The sequence below is a fragment of the Macaca fascicularis genome, chromosome 13 (assembly GCF_037993035.2).
Source record: "Macaca fascicularis isolate 582-1 chromosome 13, T2T-MFA8v1.1".
Lineage (NCBI taxonomy): Eukaryota > Metazoa > Chordata > Mammalia > Primates > Cercopithecidae > Macaca > Macaca fascicularis.
The window spans coordinates 42601583-42618672 of NC_088387.1; the positions used below are offsets into that span (position 1 = coordinate 42601583).

Consider the following 17090-nt stretch of genomic DNA (forward strand, 5'->3'; position numbering starts at 1 on the left):
TGCCTCCAGAAGTGGGTTCTTAAGAAATCCACCAGAGGAACTCCTCTTTCAGATGTCCACATTAGAAGATTTCATATCACATTTGGTGCCACAGGTCTTTGACAAGGAGGATGCAGAGGAAAAAGCAAACTTAACCTCTTCCTAGGGACAGTGTTGGCCTGCCAACAGGAAAGAGGCAACATCTGGGAAAATCCCCAGTCTTTGCCAGGAAGAGTCTCCTCCCCATGCCAACCTCACCCCGTGACCCCTGTCCTAACTTCTCATTGTCACTCTTCACTCCAATGTCCCTCCCCCAGATACTCTTATAAGATCTCACTCTTTCCTGACCAGACAAACCATACCATATCCCACCAGAGAGGTAAGTGGGAGCTGAGAGAAGATGAGACCTGGGGAGGGGCTACTGCACATGATACAGGAGAATGCATGGGAGGGTCCCTTCCTCAGGCAGCATAGGAGCTCTGAGACTCAGCAAGGGTGTCCTGGGAGGACTCGGGGATGGGAGAGTACACAGATTCACAACTCATTCAGAACTGTAGAAGATGATGGATGTGACCAAGATCACTTTAGTCCTAGGGGACTAGACAAGGAAAAAGACATGAGGTGGTAAGGTATCTTTGTGTTCTCCCACTGACCATGCTTTCTTTAGTGATTCCTGATTGCCTCCTCAAGTCAGACTCCTATGCTGCCTCCCATGGCCCTGCCCAGCGTATCTTGGATGCTGCTTTCCTACCTCATGCTCCTGTCTCAGGTTCAAGGTGAGATTGCTCTGCCTCTAGCACTGGGTTCCCTATGAATCCTCAGAGCCAAGAAGAGGAGGAAGGCTCCTGTGTGTCACATGGGTAATGACATAGTGTCTAATGAACCTGCCTGCAGTTCCTGCATCATCACTCCTTCCTTCAGGTTAACTTGCAGTGGGAGGCTCCACGGTGGTCCACTAACGGTGGAATGAGATGGCTTCCATTTAGTCAGTGGACTCTAATATACACTGGTGAGAAAGTGTGGAGGGTCAGTAATGAGATGTGGGGAGGGACAATGACTGGAGGACCCAGTGTAGAGACAGCCCAGAGTGAGGAGAGTATTGAATGGTTGAATAAGGGGAAAGGGTAATAAGAGACTAGATGGTGCCCCATTTATTATTTTGAGATAAAGAACTTCTGAAAACACAAGGGAAGGTGAAGGGGTATCAGGAATATGGTCTTCCTCCCCAAGGACAGGTCTAGATATTCCCCAAGGTCATCTTCCACCTCAACCCCCACTCTTCATTTTACCCTCTCCCTCTTCTTCCGCCTCAGGTGAGGAACTCCAGAAGGAACTGCCCTCTGCGCGGATCCGCTGTCCCAAAGGCTCCAAGGCCTATGGCTCCCACTGCTATGCCTTGTTTTTGTCACCAAAATCCTGGATGGATGCAGATGTGAGTGGTTAGATGTGGGGTAGCAGGTGACAGGGGAAAATCCATGCAGGTCTCAGGGGGAGGAGGGTCTCCATTCAGAAGAGTTCATTGGGAATGAGGATGAACACGCTTATCTTTCACATAGTCCTCCTCCCACTTCCCTTTGTCCTGCTCTCCCCCAGCGGGTCTCAGGCTCCCTCTCATTCTCTTTGTCTCCCTCAAAGCTGGCCTGCCAGAAACGGCCCTCTGGAAACCTGGTGTCTGTGCTCAGTAGGGCTGAGGGATCCTTCGTGTCCTCCCTGGTGAGGAGCATTAGTAACAGCTACTCATACATCTGGATTGGGCTCCATGACCCCACACAGGTGCGTGTATATCCTTCCCTCTCAAGGTGCTATTGTTGCCCAGGCCCACTCCCTGTCCCCTGTGCTGCCCAGGAATACTTCAGGGAGCACTGGAGCTCAGATTCTGGGGAATATTTGGGGGAAAGTGAAGGCCATGAAGCATCTGAAGATCGGAGTTCTGTGGAGGTCTCCATCTTTCAGATAAAATCAATCTGCCTTCCTCAGGCTTATTACATAATTCTCATATGAGGCTGCGTTAATAACTCTCTGAGCTTCATGGAGTCTTTGCCTACTGTTCTGAAAGAATCCTTAATGAAGATAGGATCAATTTTTGCCCCAATACAGAACTGACATTACCCTTGAGCTTCACAAGCTAACCACAAATGCTACACCAGTTATTGTTCTGCAAGTAACACATTACCTTGTGTGGTTCCAAGGATCTTGTGTTTATTGGCTGGGATTTTCCAATAGCAATGAGTCGTCAAGGAAGAGGTTCCTAGTGAAGGGCTCACCGGCAGCATCTGGAGTAGCAGACCAAATTCCCTCATGCTGGGGAGCAAATCAGGTGTTTCAGTTAAGGGGCCATGCAAGAAGGGCTGCAATGGCCATTCCCATCACCTGGTTACTCCTCTACTCTACAGGGCACTGAGCCCAATGGAGATGGATGGGAGTGGAGTAGCAGTGATGTGATTAATTACTTTGCATGGGAGAGAAATCCCTCCACTATCTCAAACCCCGGCCACTGTGCAGGCCTGTCGAGAAGCACAGGTAAGAAACAGAGGAGCTGCCTCTTCCCAGTGTTTTCCATCTCATCCCCCATTCCTGGGTCTGACCTTCAGGAAATCTTCCTGAGCTAGAAAATACAATGTCAGTGTGTCTTCTGTCATCTCCTCTCTTCTCTGCTTTCTTTGAATCTCTCTCTTGGATTGGGACACTGGTGAAGGTGAGAGAGAAGCTTTAACTTCTAGGCTAAAACCTGGGATGCCTCTTCATTGGATTCACAAACTTCCTCAGCCCCATTCCATTTATGTCTTCTGTCTCTCCAGCATTTCTGAGGTGGAAAGATTATAACTGTGATGTGAGGTTACCCTATGTCTGCAAGTTCACTGACTAGGGCAGGAGGGAAGTCAGCAGCCTGTGTTTGGTGTGCAACTCATCATGGGCATGAGACCAGTGTGAAGACTCACCCTGGAAGAGAATATTCGCTTAATTCCCTCACACCTGACCACCTCACTCTTATCTTCCTTCTGTTTCTTCCTCCCCACTCTCATTTCAGTCTCTTCATTTTGTCATATGGCCTAAGGCTTTAAAGAGCAATAGTAAAATTTTTAGTCTGCACTTGTTTGTCTTGTATGTGCCAGTGTCATAGCCATACCCTGAGAAGGACAAAGTGGTTGAGGGGAGTAAACTTTGTAGGTCCTCCTTCTTCCCTATTCACCCAGGTCTCTAGGGAAAATGAGGAAATGTGCATCCCTACTAGTGTGTTGTGATGAGGGCGTGGCTCCTGCTCATGTAGGATTTGTGTTGTGAAGAGATGAGGACATTTCTCTCCCACGTACTTCCAGCCCTCCCATTCCCATAGCCCAAACCTGACAATGTGACATGAACAGATTTAGGAGGCTCTGATGGTGCTTAGAATAGTACTTCTCAGAGAATGGCATCAGCAGGATGGTAGATATGACTTTCCAACTCTTGATCAAACCTTCACAGAAACATTCATTTGAACTACTATCCATGAAAATGGAAATACCTTCACAAGAGCCAATAAGCCCAAGGGAGTGATTAAAGCATCTGCATGTTGCAAAACATAAGAAAAGATGCATTAAAGAGGGTAGAAAGAACACTTTTACATTATTTACATCACCTCTCCCTCAATCTCAGTAACCAGAGCATGGAGAGACATTCCCTCAACTTGGGGAAAGAGAGTGAAGTAAGCACTTGAATTTTCCATGGACCCTAACACTAGGTTTGCCCCAGTAAGACCCAGTGGCCTCTGACTCCAGGCAGGTACCCTTGGACTTAGACTCCAGGTTGCCTTGATGCCAGGCCAGCCTCTGTGGCCCCAGGTTCCAGGTCAGCCCCTATGACTGCAGCGGTCTTGCCCAGAAGACACGGGCTCCAGACACACACAGCATCATGCTTTTCCCCATAGCTCCAGATCACAGGTCAGCACCCATTGTCAAAGACTCTATGCCCACCTCAAGGACAAGCTAGTACTTGCAGCTATAGACTCCAGGGTGGCCCCTGAAATCCTAGACATCAGACCTACCCATGTGAACCTGCCCTTCAGACCCACCACAGCTCCAGGATAGCTCCCACAGCTACAACTCCAGGCCAGTACTTGCAGACCCCAGCTCCAAACTGGCACTCACAGTCGCAGGATACAGTTCTGTCAAACCCCAAACCCTCCCCAAGCCTTTAGGTCCCTCTGAGCACAAAACCCTGATGCTAGGCCAGCCTCTGTGGCCTCTGTCACTAGGCCAGCCCCAACAGACACAAGCTCTAGATCATCCCAGTTCCAGGCCAGCCTCTGTGGACTCAATACTAGTCTGGTCTCATACTCCAGCACACCCAGAATCAAGCCTCATTATAGTAGACCTTAGCACCGGGCCAGCCCCCACTGACTCAGGCTCCAGCCTTAGCCCCATGAATCCAGTCTCCAGATCTACCCTAGAGGTAAGTTGACATTCATGGTCCCAGGATATAGGCCAGCCCCCACTAACCCTGGCTCCATGCCAGCCCCTGTAGTTCCAGGTACCAGCCCAGCATGCACAGACTCAAACTCTAGACCTGTCCTAGAGACTCAGGTACCACATCTATCCTAGTGCCTGGCTAACCCATGAAGACATGGGTTCAAGGCCTTCTTTAGAACCAGAATCTGCCCAGAACCTGCCCAGAATCTCTGGATGACTGACTGGTGAAGGACTTTATCTGCTAAAGCCAGTCAGTAAAGACTGGAATAAGTGACTACTTGTTCAAAAAGTCAAACACCAAAAACACGTGACCACAGTATCATAAACAATCAAGGATATATGATATCACCAACAGAACAAAATAAAGGATTCATAACTGACCTTAAGGAGAGAGAATTTTACAAACTGCTCAACAAATAATTTAAAGTAATTGTCTAAAAGAAACTCAGTGAGCTACAAGAGAATACAGATAGACAACTAAATGAAATCAGAAAAACAATATATTAACAAAATTAGGTCAAGAAAGAGATTTTTTTTTTAAGTTAAAAAAAAAAAAACATAGTGACTGAACTGAAGAACTGTATGGAGAATTTCAACAGCAGACTTGATCAAGCAGGAGAAAAAGTCAGTGAGTTTGAGACAAGTCATTTGAAATTATCCAGTCAGAGAAACAAAAAGAAAAAAGAAACAAAAAGAGTAAATAAAGCTTAAGAAAACTATGGTACATGATCAACTGAGCCAATATATACATTGTGAGTTTTCTAGAAGGAGCAGAGGCAGGAAATAGGCAGAAAACATATACAAAAAATAATGGGCCTGTCATATACAAAAAATAATGGGTCCCCATGCCTGTCAGTGTCTCACCCCAGCCAACGAGCATGCGCCTAGCCATGCTGCCACTGCTGTGGCATGTGCAAATGAGCACAGATCCCACTGCTACCACCCTGACAGAATATTGTGACCACTGCCACTTACTGGAGTGTTGTGGCCACCAATCTGGAAACACCTTTGGCCCCCCAGCACAGCAGGTTCCTAACCTCAAGGCGCAAGAGAACAAAGCCAGGGGCCTCATATTAGCATTCCAGAATTGGGGAATGCTGAGCTGAACCTTGGCCCCCTGACATCTTCCAGAAATGAAGTTAGTCAACTGAGCCCACCTTATACCACAATCAAACCCCCAAGGGCATCAAAAAAGATAAACACACAAATACACACACACACACACACACACACACACAAAATCCATCCAAAGAACAGCAACTTCAAAGATTAAAGGAACATCAGCCCACACAGATGAGAAAGAACCAATGCAAGAACTCTGGCAACTCAAAAAGCCAGCATCTATTTTTACCTCCAAACAACTACACTAGTTACCCAGCAATGGTTCCTAACCAGGCTGAAATATCTGAAATGACAGAAATAGATCTCGGAATATGGATAGGAACCAAGATTGTTGGGATTCAGGCAAAAGTCAAAATCCATCTCAACGATTCTGTACAATAAAACAATACAGAAAATGAAAGATGCAATGGCCATTTTAAGAAAGAACCAAACTGATCTGATAGAGCTGAAAAACTCATTTTAAAAATTTCAGAATACAATCACAAGTATTAACAGCAGAATTGACCAAGCTGAGGAAAGAATCTCAGATCTCAAAGACGGTTCTCTGAAATAACTTAGACAAATTTTAAAAAGATTGAATACATATTACAAATTTTAAAAAGATTGAAGAAAATTAAACAAAACCTCTGAAAAATATGGTATGTAAAGAGACCAAATTTATGACTCATTGAAAGCAAGCAATTTGGAAAACATATTTCAAAATATCATCCATGAAAACTTCCCCAACCTCCTTAGAGAGGACAACCTTTAAATTCAGGAAATGCAGAGAACCCCTGTGAGACTACACAAGATAACCATGCCGAAGCCACATGGTCATCAGACTCTCCAAGGCTGAAATGAAAGAAAAAATGTTAAAGGCAGCTAGAAAGAAGGGGCAGATCACTTACAAAGGGAACCTCATCAAGCTAACAGCAGTGTTGTCAGCAGAAATCCTGCAAGCCAGAAGAGACTGGGGCCCTATATTCATCATTCTTAAGGCAAAGAAATTCTAAACAAGAATTTCATATCCAGGAAAACTAAGCTTCATAAGCGAAGGAGAAATAAGATCCTTTTCAGATAATCAAATGCTAAAGGAATTTATTACCTCCTTACAAGAGAACCTGAAGAGAACCTGAAGAGTGCTAAATACAGAAAAGCGTGTCCATTACTGGCTACTACAAAAACATACTTAAGTACATAGACCAGTGACACTGTAAAGCAACCACACAAACAAGTCTGCATAATAACTAGTTAATAACATGATGACAGGATCAAACCTGCATACATCAATACTGACCTTGAATGTAAATGGCTAAATGCCCCAATTAAAAGGTACAGAGTGCCAACCCTACGGTATGCCCCTCTCATATGCAATGACCCATCTCACATGCAATGACACTACTAGACTCAAAGTAAAGGGATGGAGAAAAATCTACCATGCAAACAAAAAACAGAAAAAAAGCCAGGGTTGCTACACCAATTTCAGACAAAACAGACTTTAAACCAAAAGATTTCTGAAAGACAAACAAGGGAATTACATAATGGTAAAGGGCTCCATTCAAATTAAGACCTAACTATCCTAAATATATGCATATCAAATACAGGAGCACCCAGATTTATAAAGCAAGTTGTTAGATACCTACAAAGAGAATTAGATAGCCACACAATAAGAGTAGAGACTTCAATACTCCACTGGCAGTATTAGACAGATCATCGAAGCAGAAAACTGACGATGATATTCAGGACCTGAACTCAACACTTGACCAGACCTAGTGGACATCTACAGAACTCTTCACTCTCAAACAACAGAATACACATTTTTCTCATTGGCACATACTCTAAAATTGACCACACAATTTAGCACAAAACAATCCTCAGCAAGTTCAAAAAAACAACAACATAAAAACAAAAACAGAAATCATACCAACCACACTCTTTGATTGACCACAGTTCAATAACAATAGAAGTCTCTATTAAAAAATCATCTGAAACCATACAATTAAGTGGAAATTAAACAGCCTGCTCCTGAATGACTTTGAGGTAAATAATGAAATTAAGGTAGACATAAAGACATTCTTTAAAATGAACGAGAACAAAGATGCAACATATCAGAAACTCCCACACACAGCTAAAGCAATGTTAATAGGGAAGCTTATAGCACTGAACACCCACATCAAGAAGTTAGACAGATCTCAAGTTAACAATCTATCATCACACCTAGAGGAATTAGAGAAGTGAGAACAAACCAACTCCAAAGCTAGCAGATACAAGGAGTAACCAAATTCAGATCTGAACTGAAGGAAATTGAGATGTGAAAACCATACAGAAGATCAACAAATCCATGAATATGTTATTTGAAAGAATAAATATGACTGATACAACACTGGCTAGACTACTACAGAAAACAGAGATAAGATCCAAATAAACTCAATTAGAAATGACAACGGGGACGTTACCACTGACACCATAGGGGGAAAAAAAAACCCTCAATGACTACTTTGAACACTGTGCATACAAGCTGAAAAATCTAGAAGAAATGGTTTAATTTCTAGAAGCATACAACCTCCCAAGATTGAACCAGGAAGAAATTGAGTCCCTGAACAGACTAGTAATGAGTTCGGAAATTAAATCACTAACAAAATGCCTACCAAAGAGAGAATGCCCAGGGCCAGAGAGATTTTCCGCCAAATTCGGTGAGACATATAAAGAAAAGCAGATAACATTCTTACTAAAACTATTCCAAAAAATTGAGGAGGAGGGACTCCTTCCTAACTCATTCTATGAGGCCAACATTGTCCTGATATGAAAATCTGACAAAGACACAACAACAAAAAATACAACTTTGGGCCAATATCCTTGATGAACATTGATGCAAAAATCCTTAATAAAATAATAGCCAATTAAATCCAGCAACACATCAAAAAGCCACAATCAACTAGGCTTTAGAATGTGAGGTTGATTCAACATATCCAAATCAATAAGTTGATTTATCACATAACAGAACTAAAAACAGAAAAATACATGATCATATCAATATATGCAGGAAAGGCTTTAGACAAAATTAAACATCTCTTTGTGTTTCAACCCTGAACAAAGTAGGCATTGAAGGAATATACTTTACAACCGCAAGAGCTGTCTATGACAAACCCATAGACAACATTGTACTAAATGGACAAAAACTGGATGCATTCCCCTTGAAAACTGAAACAAGACAGGAAGGTCCTCTGTCCCCACTCCTATTCTATATATTACTGAAAGTCCTGGCCAGAGCAATCAGGCAATAGAAGGAAATAAATGGCATCCAGATAGGGTGAGAGAAAGTCAAACTATCCCTGTTTGTATATGATACAATTCTATATCTAGAAAACCCCATTATCTCAGCCCAAAAGCTACTTCAACTGATAAACAACATCAGCAAAATTTCAGGATACAAAATCAATAAACAAAAATCACTAGCATTCCTCTATAAAAACAATATCTTAGCAGAGAGCCAAATCAAGAACACAATCCCATTCACAATAGTTATACAAAGAATAAAATGCCTAAGAATATAGACAAGCAGGGAGACGAAAGATCTCTACAAGGAGAATTATCAAACACTGCTAAAAAAAATCAGAGATGACACAAACAAATGAAAAAACATTCCATGCTCATTGATAGGAAAAATTGATATTGTTAAAATGTCCATACTGCCCAAGGCAATTTATAGATTTAATGTTGTTCATAAGAAACTACCAAAAACATTCTTCACAGAATTAGAAAACTGTTTTAAAGTGTATGCGGAGCAAAAAAGCCCGAATAGTCAAGGCATTCCTAAGCAAAAAGGACAAAGCTGAAGGCACCACATTACCCAACTTCAAATTATACTACAAGGCTACAGTAACCCAAACAGAATGGTACTAGTACCAAAAGAGACAGATAGACCCAAGGAACAGAATAGAGTTCCCAGAAATAATGCTACATACCTATAAACATCTAATCTTCAACAAAGTTGACAAAAATAAGCAGTGGGAAAAGGACTGAAAAGGACTTCCTATTCAATAAATGGTGCTGGGATAACTGGATAGTCATATGCAGAAGATTGAAACTGGACCCCTTCTTTATACTATTTTAAAAAGTAAACTCAAGATGTATTAAAGAGTTAAATATAAAACTATAAAATCCTGAAAGATAACCTAGGAAATACCATTCTAGACATAGGATCTTGCAAAGATTTCATGATGAAGGTGCCAAAAGCAATTGCAACAAAAACAAAAATTGACAACTGGGATCTAATTAAAAAAAAGAGTTTCTGAAAAATAAAATAAATTATCGACAGAGTAAACAGACAACCTACAGAATGGGAGAAAACATTTGCAAACTATGCATCTGAAATAGTTTGGTCTAATATCCAGAATCTATAAAAATCTTAAATTAGCAAGCAAAAACTGAACAACTGCATTAAAAAGTGTGCAAAGGACATAAACAGACACTTTTTGAAAGAAGACATACACACAGCCAAGAAGCATATACAAAATGCTCAAAATCACTAATCATCAGATAAATGAAAATTAAAACCACAGTGAGATGCCATCTCACACCAGTCAGAATGGCTGTTTTTAAAAAGTCAAAAAAGAAAGATGCTAGTGAGGTTGCAGAGAAAAGGCTATGTTTATACACTTCTAGTGGGAATGTAAATTAGTTCAGCCACTGTGGAAAGAAGTTTGGAGTTTTATCACATAACTTAAAACAGAACTACTATTTGACCCAGCAATTCCATTATGGGGCATATGCCAAAAGGAATATAAATCATTCTAACATAAAGATACATATGTATGTTCATTGCAGTGTTATTCACATAGCAAATACATGGAATCAACCTAAATGTCCATCAACAGGAGGCTAAAAAAGCAAATGTGGTACATATACTTAGTGGACTACTACATAGCCATAAAAAAACAATAAAATCATGTCATTTGCAGCAACATGGATGGAGCTGGAGGCTATGATCCTCAGCCAACTAACACAGGAACAGAAAACCAAATACTGTGTGTTATCACTTATAAGTGAGAGCTAAAGTTTGACTACAGATGGACACAAAGAAGAAAGAAACAAACACTGGAACCTACTTGAGGATGAGGGGTGAAAGGAGAGCAAGGACTGAAAAAGCATCTGTCAGATACTATGCTTATTACCTGGATGAAAAAATAATCTATACACCAAACCACTATGACATACAATTTACCTATGTAACAAACTCGCACGTGTACTCTTGAACCTGAAATAAAAGTTTTTTAAAAAAGAAAGAAAAAAATACTTATGAAAAACTTCCCATAACTGGTGAGAAAAAGGAACATAAATCCACGAAGTAAAAAAACACCAAATAGATTAAATATAAAGACATCTTCACTGAGACACATTATAATCAAATTCCCAAAAGTTAGGGATGAAAATAACATTTTGAATGCAGCAAAAGAAAAATAACATGCCATGTGCAAGCAAATGTCTATAAGATTATCAGTTGATTTTTTCAGAAGGTACCTTTCAGGGCAGGAGAGGGTGGGATAATACATTCAACATACTCAATGAAAAAACAAAACAAAGCAAAACAAAACCCTGCAAACCAAGAATACCATACCTGGCAATCCTACCCTTCAGAAATGACAAAAAGAGAGGACCTTTACTAGCAAACAAAACCTGAGAGACTTCATTAACCCTAGATCTTCTTTATGAAAAAGGCTAAAAGAATTTCTTCAAGATGAAAGATAAAAATGCTAGCTGATACCATAAGAACATAAGAAAGTATAAAACATAAATTGACGATGTTAAGTACATAGTAAAATTTAGAATACTCTAACATTGTAATGGTGATTGGTAAATCACTTAAATCTTTAGCATAGAAGACAAAACTTAAAAATAACAATAACTACAATAATTGTTAAGGAATATACAATAAAGAAACTTGCAAATTGTGACATCAACAACAAGAATGTGTGAATAACAGCAAAAGTGTAAAATATTTTTATGTGATCAAAATTAAGTTATCTGTTTAAAATAGTCTATAATAAATGTATCTTTTGTAAGCTTTATGGTAACCACAAAGCAAAGATCTATAATAGATAAGAAGCAAGCAACCAAAGTACACCACAAGAGAAAATTATCTAGTCAAAAAGAAGAGAGAAAGGGAGGAAGAAAGGAAAAAGGGCCTACAAAACAACCAGGGAACAAAGAACAAAATGGCAGTAGCAAATAATTCCTTATTAATAATTATTTGAAAAGTAAATGAGTAAAATTTTCTAGTCAAATAGTATAGAGTGGTTAAATGAATTAAAAAAATTACCAAGACACAACTTAATGCTGCCTAGAAGAAACTCACTTTAGCTTTAAGAGTACACCTAGGCTGCATGTGAAATAATTAAGATATTTCATGCAAATGATACCAAAATAAAACAGTGGTAGCTATAGTTATCTTACATAAAATAGATTTTAAGTTAAAAACTTTAAAGAGAGGCAAAGTCATTGTATAATAATAAAGAAGTCAATTCAGTAAGATGATGTAATAATTTTAAATACATATGTACATATCACTGGAACTCATAAATATATAAAGCAAATATCAATAGATCTGAAGACAGAGAAAAATTGTAATACAATGTTTTATGGAGAATTCAGTCCCCACTTTCAACAATGGGCAGATCATTCAGACAGAAAAAAAGTCAATAAACAATGGACTTGAACTACACTTTAGACAAACGGACCAGACAAACATACAGAACATTTCTTCCAACAGCAGCATAATAAACATTCTTCTCAAGTGCACACGGGACATGCTTCTGGAGAGATCATATATTTGGACATAAACCTAAGCTCAACAAATTTTAAAGGATTGAAATCATATCAAGTATAATTTTCACCCAAAATAGTACAATGCTAGAAATCAATAAAAAGAGAAAGATTGGAAAATGTTCAAATATGTAGCAATTAAATGACATTATCCTAAACAACCAGTGGGCCAGAGAAGAAATTAAAAGTGTAATTAGGGGTGAGATCCAGCAATTCCACTACACTAAAAAAGATTATATATCAAAAAGACACCAGCATACATATGTTTATTGTAGCCTAATTCACAATTGCAAAGATATGTGCCCATCAATCAAAGAGTGGATAAAGAAAACGTGGCATACATATATATACACATATACCATGGAATACTGGTAATCGACTATTTAGCCATAAAAAAAAAAATAAATAATGTATTTTGCAGTAACTTGGATGGAACTGGAGGCCATCACTCTAAGTAAAGTAACTCAGGCATGAAAAACCAAATATTGTATGTTCTCACTTATAATTGGGAGCCAAGCTGTGGGAACCCAAAGGCACACAGAGTGATAAAATAAACATTGGAGACTCAGGGTGGGGAGGGGAATGAGTGATGAAAAACTACCCACTGAGTACACTACTCAAGGTACAGTACTCGAGTGACATGTGCATTAAAATCTCAGCCTTCACCACTATATAATTCATCCACTTAAGCAAAAGTCAATTGTACCACTAAAGCTATTGAAATAAAAAATTAAGTTAGTATTAAAAAAAGTTTTGAGACAAATGAAAATGAATATACAATATACTAAAACTTATGGTAGGCAGCAAAAGCAGTCCTAAGAGGGAATTTTATAGCAATAAATGCTTACATTAAAAATAAAGATTTCAGACTGGCGTGGTGGCTCATGCCTGAAATCCCAGCACTTTAGGAGGCCGAAGCGGGCAGATCACGAGGTCAGGAAATCGAGACCATCCTGGCTAACACGCGGAAACCCTGTCTCTACTAAAAACAGAAAAATTTAGCCTGGTGTGGTGGCGGGCGCCTGCAGTCCCAGCTACTGGGAGGCTGAGGCAGGAGAATTACGTGAACCCGGAAGGCGGAGCTTGTAGCGAGCCGAGATCGCGCCACTGCACTCCAGCCTGGGTGACAGAGCGAGACACCACGTCAAAATAATAAATAAATAAATACAAATAAAGTTCTCAAATAAACAACGTCACTGTACACCTTGAGAAACTAGAAGAAAAAATAAGCCAATATTTTGTAGAAGTAAAGAAATAATAAAGATTAGAGCAGAAATAAATGAAATAAAGACTAGAAAAATAATAGAAAAGATCGAGAGTGAGAGGTTTTTTTTTTTTGAAAAGGTGAATTAAATTAACAACCTTTTAGCCAGACTAAGAAAATAGAAGACCCAAATAAAATAAAGATGAGAAAGGAGACATTACAACTTAAACCATAGAAATTCAAAGGATCATTAAAGAATATTATAAGCATATAAACAACCATGTATCAATAAATTGGAAAACCTACAATAAATTCATAGATTTCTAGATACAGAACCAAACAAGATTGAACCATGGAGAAATCTAAAATATACATAAATCAATGGCAAGTAATAAGATGTAATCACTAATAAAAAGTCTTCCATCAAAGAAAAGCCCAGAATTGGATGGCTTCAAGTCTAAATTCTATTTAAAGAATTAATACCAATCTTTCTCAAACTCTTCCAAAAAATTAAAGAGGAGGGAACACTTCTAAACTCATTTTATGAGACCAACATTACTCTGACACCAAAGCCAGAGAAAGACACTACAAGAAAATAAAACTAAAAATAAATGTCCCTGATGAAACAAGATGCAAAAATCCTCAACAAAATACTAGTAAACTATTTTCAACAGTACATTAAATTGACCAAGTGGGATTCATCCCTGAGATGCAAGAATGGTTCAACATACACAAATCAATAAATGAGATACGCCATATTACTAAAATGAGGGACAAAAAAGATTATCCCAATAGATGCAGAAAAAACAATTGACAACATTCACCACCATTTTACGTTAAAAAAAAAAAAAAACTGTCAGAAAATTAGATGTAAAAGGAATGTACCAGCAGGGCCCAGTGGCTCATGTCTGTAATCCCAGCACTTTGGGAGGCTGAGGTGTGTGGATCGCCTGAGATCAGGGTTCGAGACCAGCCTGGCCAACATGGTGAAATCCTGTCTCTACTAAAAATACAAAAAATAGCTGGCCCTGGTGGTAGGTGCCTGTAATCTCAGTTACTTGGGAGGCTGAGGTAGGAGAATCCGTTGAACCTAGGAGGCGGAGGTTACAGTGAGCTGAGATTGCGCCATTGCACTCCAGCCTGTGTGACTAGAGTGAAACTCCATCTTCAAAAAAAAGGAATGTACCTCAACGCAATAAAGACCGTATACAACAAGCCTCCAGCTCTCAACATACACAGTGGTGAAAAGTTAGTTTTCCCTCTAAAATCTGGAACAAGACAAGCATGCCCACTCTCACCACTTCTCTTCAACATAGCACTCAAAGTCCTACCCAGAGCAATTAGGCAAGAGAAACAAGCACAAGCATTGAAATTGGAAAGGAAGGAGTTACATTCTCTCTTTTTGTGAATGACATGATCTTACATTTAGAAAACCCTACAGACTACATACAAAAAAAAAGGCTATTAAAAGTAATAAAATAATTTGATAAGGTTTCAGGTTACTAAATAAACATACAAAAATTAGTAGCATTTTTACACTAACCATAAACTCTCTGAAAGGAAATCAAGAAAACAACCATATTTCCAGTAACTACAAAAATACTTAGGAATAAATGTAACCAAAGAAGTAAAAGATCAGTGCAGTAAAAATAATAAAACTGTGATCAAAGAAATTGAATAAAATACAAATAAATGAAACTTATCCCATCTTCATAGATTGGATAAGTTAATATTGTTAAAGTGTTCATACTACCTGAAGCAATCTACAGTTTCAATGCAATTCCTGTTGAATTTCTAATAACATTTTTCACAAAAGTAGGAAAAATAATCTTAAAATCGAGATAGACCCCAGATATTCATAGCAATCTTGAGCCAAAAGAATAATACTGGAAATATCATACAACCTGATTTCAAAATATACTATAAAACTACATTAATCAAGACAGCATTCTAGTAGCATAAAAACAAATCCATAGACCAATGGAGCAAAATAGCCCAGAAATAAATCCACATATTTATAGTCAATGGAGTTTTTAAAGATGCCAAGAATAGATAATGTTGATAAACAGTTTCCTCAATAAATGGTGTTGTGAAAGCTTAATGTGCATACATAAAAGAATAAAATTAGACACTTATCTCATACCATATAGAAAAATAAACTCAAAATGGGTTAAAGACTTCAACATAAGACTGCAAACTCTAAGACTACCACAAGAAAACTTAGGGGGAAATGTCACAACATTGTCCATGTCGCGACTGTATGACAAAATCAACTGGAAAATCATTTTTTGGATATAATATAAAAAACACAGGGGTAAAAAAGCAGAGACAAATGGAATCACATCAAAATAAAAACTTTCTGCACAGGAAAGGGAACAAATATTAGAGTGAAGAGACTACCTACAGAATATGAGAAAATATTTACAAAGCATACATATGATAAGGGGTTAATATTCAAACTATACAAGGCACTTAATAACTAGCAAACAAATACCCCAATTTAAAAAATGCTCAAAGGACCTAAACAAACTTTTCTCCAAAGAAGATACAAATATCTAGAGGTATATGAGGAAAATGGCTTAACATCAGTTATCACTAGGAAAATTCAAATTAAAACCGCAATGTCATCTCACCTCATACCAGTTACGATGGCTATAATTAAAAATAAAAGGTACAGTTGTTGGCAAGAATTCAGGGGAAAGGGGATATTTGTATAGTATTGGTGGTAATGTAAATTACAATAGCAATTATTCAAAACATTGTGGAGGTTCCTCAAAAGATTAATAAAGAATTACTGTATAATCCAGTGAATCCATTTCTGGGTATATATGCAAAAGAAATGACTTCCAATCCCAGCACTTTGGGAGGCTGAGGTGGGTGGATCATGAAATCAGGAGATTGAGACCATCCTGGCTAACATGGTGAAACCCCATCTCTACTAAAAGTACAAAAAATTAACCAGGTTTGGTGGTGGGTGCCTGTAGTCCCAGCTACTCGGGAGGCTGAGGCAGGAGAATGGCATGAACCCAGGAGGAGAAGCTTGCAGTGAGCCAAGATCGTGCCACTGCACTCCAGCCTGGGCAACAGAGTGAGACTCCAGCTTAAAAAAAAAAAAAAAAAGAAAAAAGAAATGACATCCATGTGTCAAGAGATATCTTCACTCCCATGTTCACTAAAACCTTACAATAGTTAAGATATGGAGTCAAATTCAGTGTCAATCAACAGATGACTATATAAAGATAAGTATATACATACAAAATGGAATGCTATTCAGCCTTAAAAATAAAGGAAGTCCTGTCATTTGTGACAACATGGATGAACTTGGAGAATGTTATATTAAGTGAAATAATCCGAGCACAGAAAGACAAATACTGTATGATCTCACCTCTATGTAAAATCTAAAAAAATTAAATCACAGAAGTAGAGAGTAGAATTGTGGTTACTATGGGCTGGAGTGGGGGTTATTGAGGAGGTATTGGTTAAAGGATACACAATTTCAATTAGACAGGAGAAATAAATGGAAGAAACCAATTGTATAA

General features: G+C 38.8%; 1 protein-coding gene across 3 annotated transcripts; it reads left to right on the forward strand.

Annotated features, from left to right (window-relative positions):
- The first annotated feature begins 332 nt into the window (after positions 1-332).
- Positions 333-3069, forward strand: LOC102140919 (regenerating islet-derived protein 3-alpha). 3 transcript variants are annotated; one of them, XM_005575467.3, is made up of 6 exons: positions 333-358; positions 647-755; positions 1293-1411; positions 1615-1752; positions 2373-2499; positions 2778-3069. In XM_005575467.3, the coding sequence occupies exons 2-6, from the start codon at positions 680-682 to the stop codon at positions 2843-2845; spliced, it is 528 nt and encodes a 175-aa protein (XP_005575524.1). In that variant the 5' UTR covers positions 333-358; positions 647-679; the 3' UTR covers positions 2846-3069. The 3 variants fall into 3 exon arrangements, with proteins under 3 accessions (XP_005575524.1, XP_065383008.1, XP_065383009.1); XM_065526936.1 differs by having other exon boundaries at positions 670-755; XM_065526937.2 differs by lacking the exons at positions 333-358; positions 1615-1752 and having other exon boundaries at positions 645-755; positions 2778-2845.
- The last annotated feature ends 14021 nt before the right edge of the window (positions 3070-17090 follow it).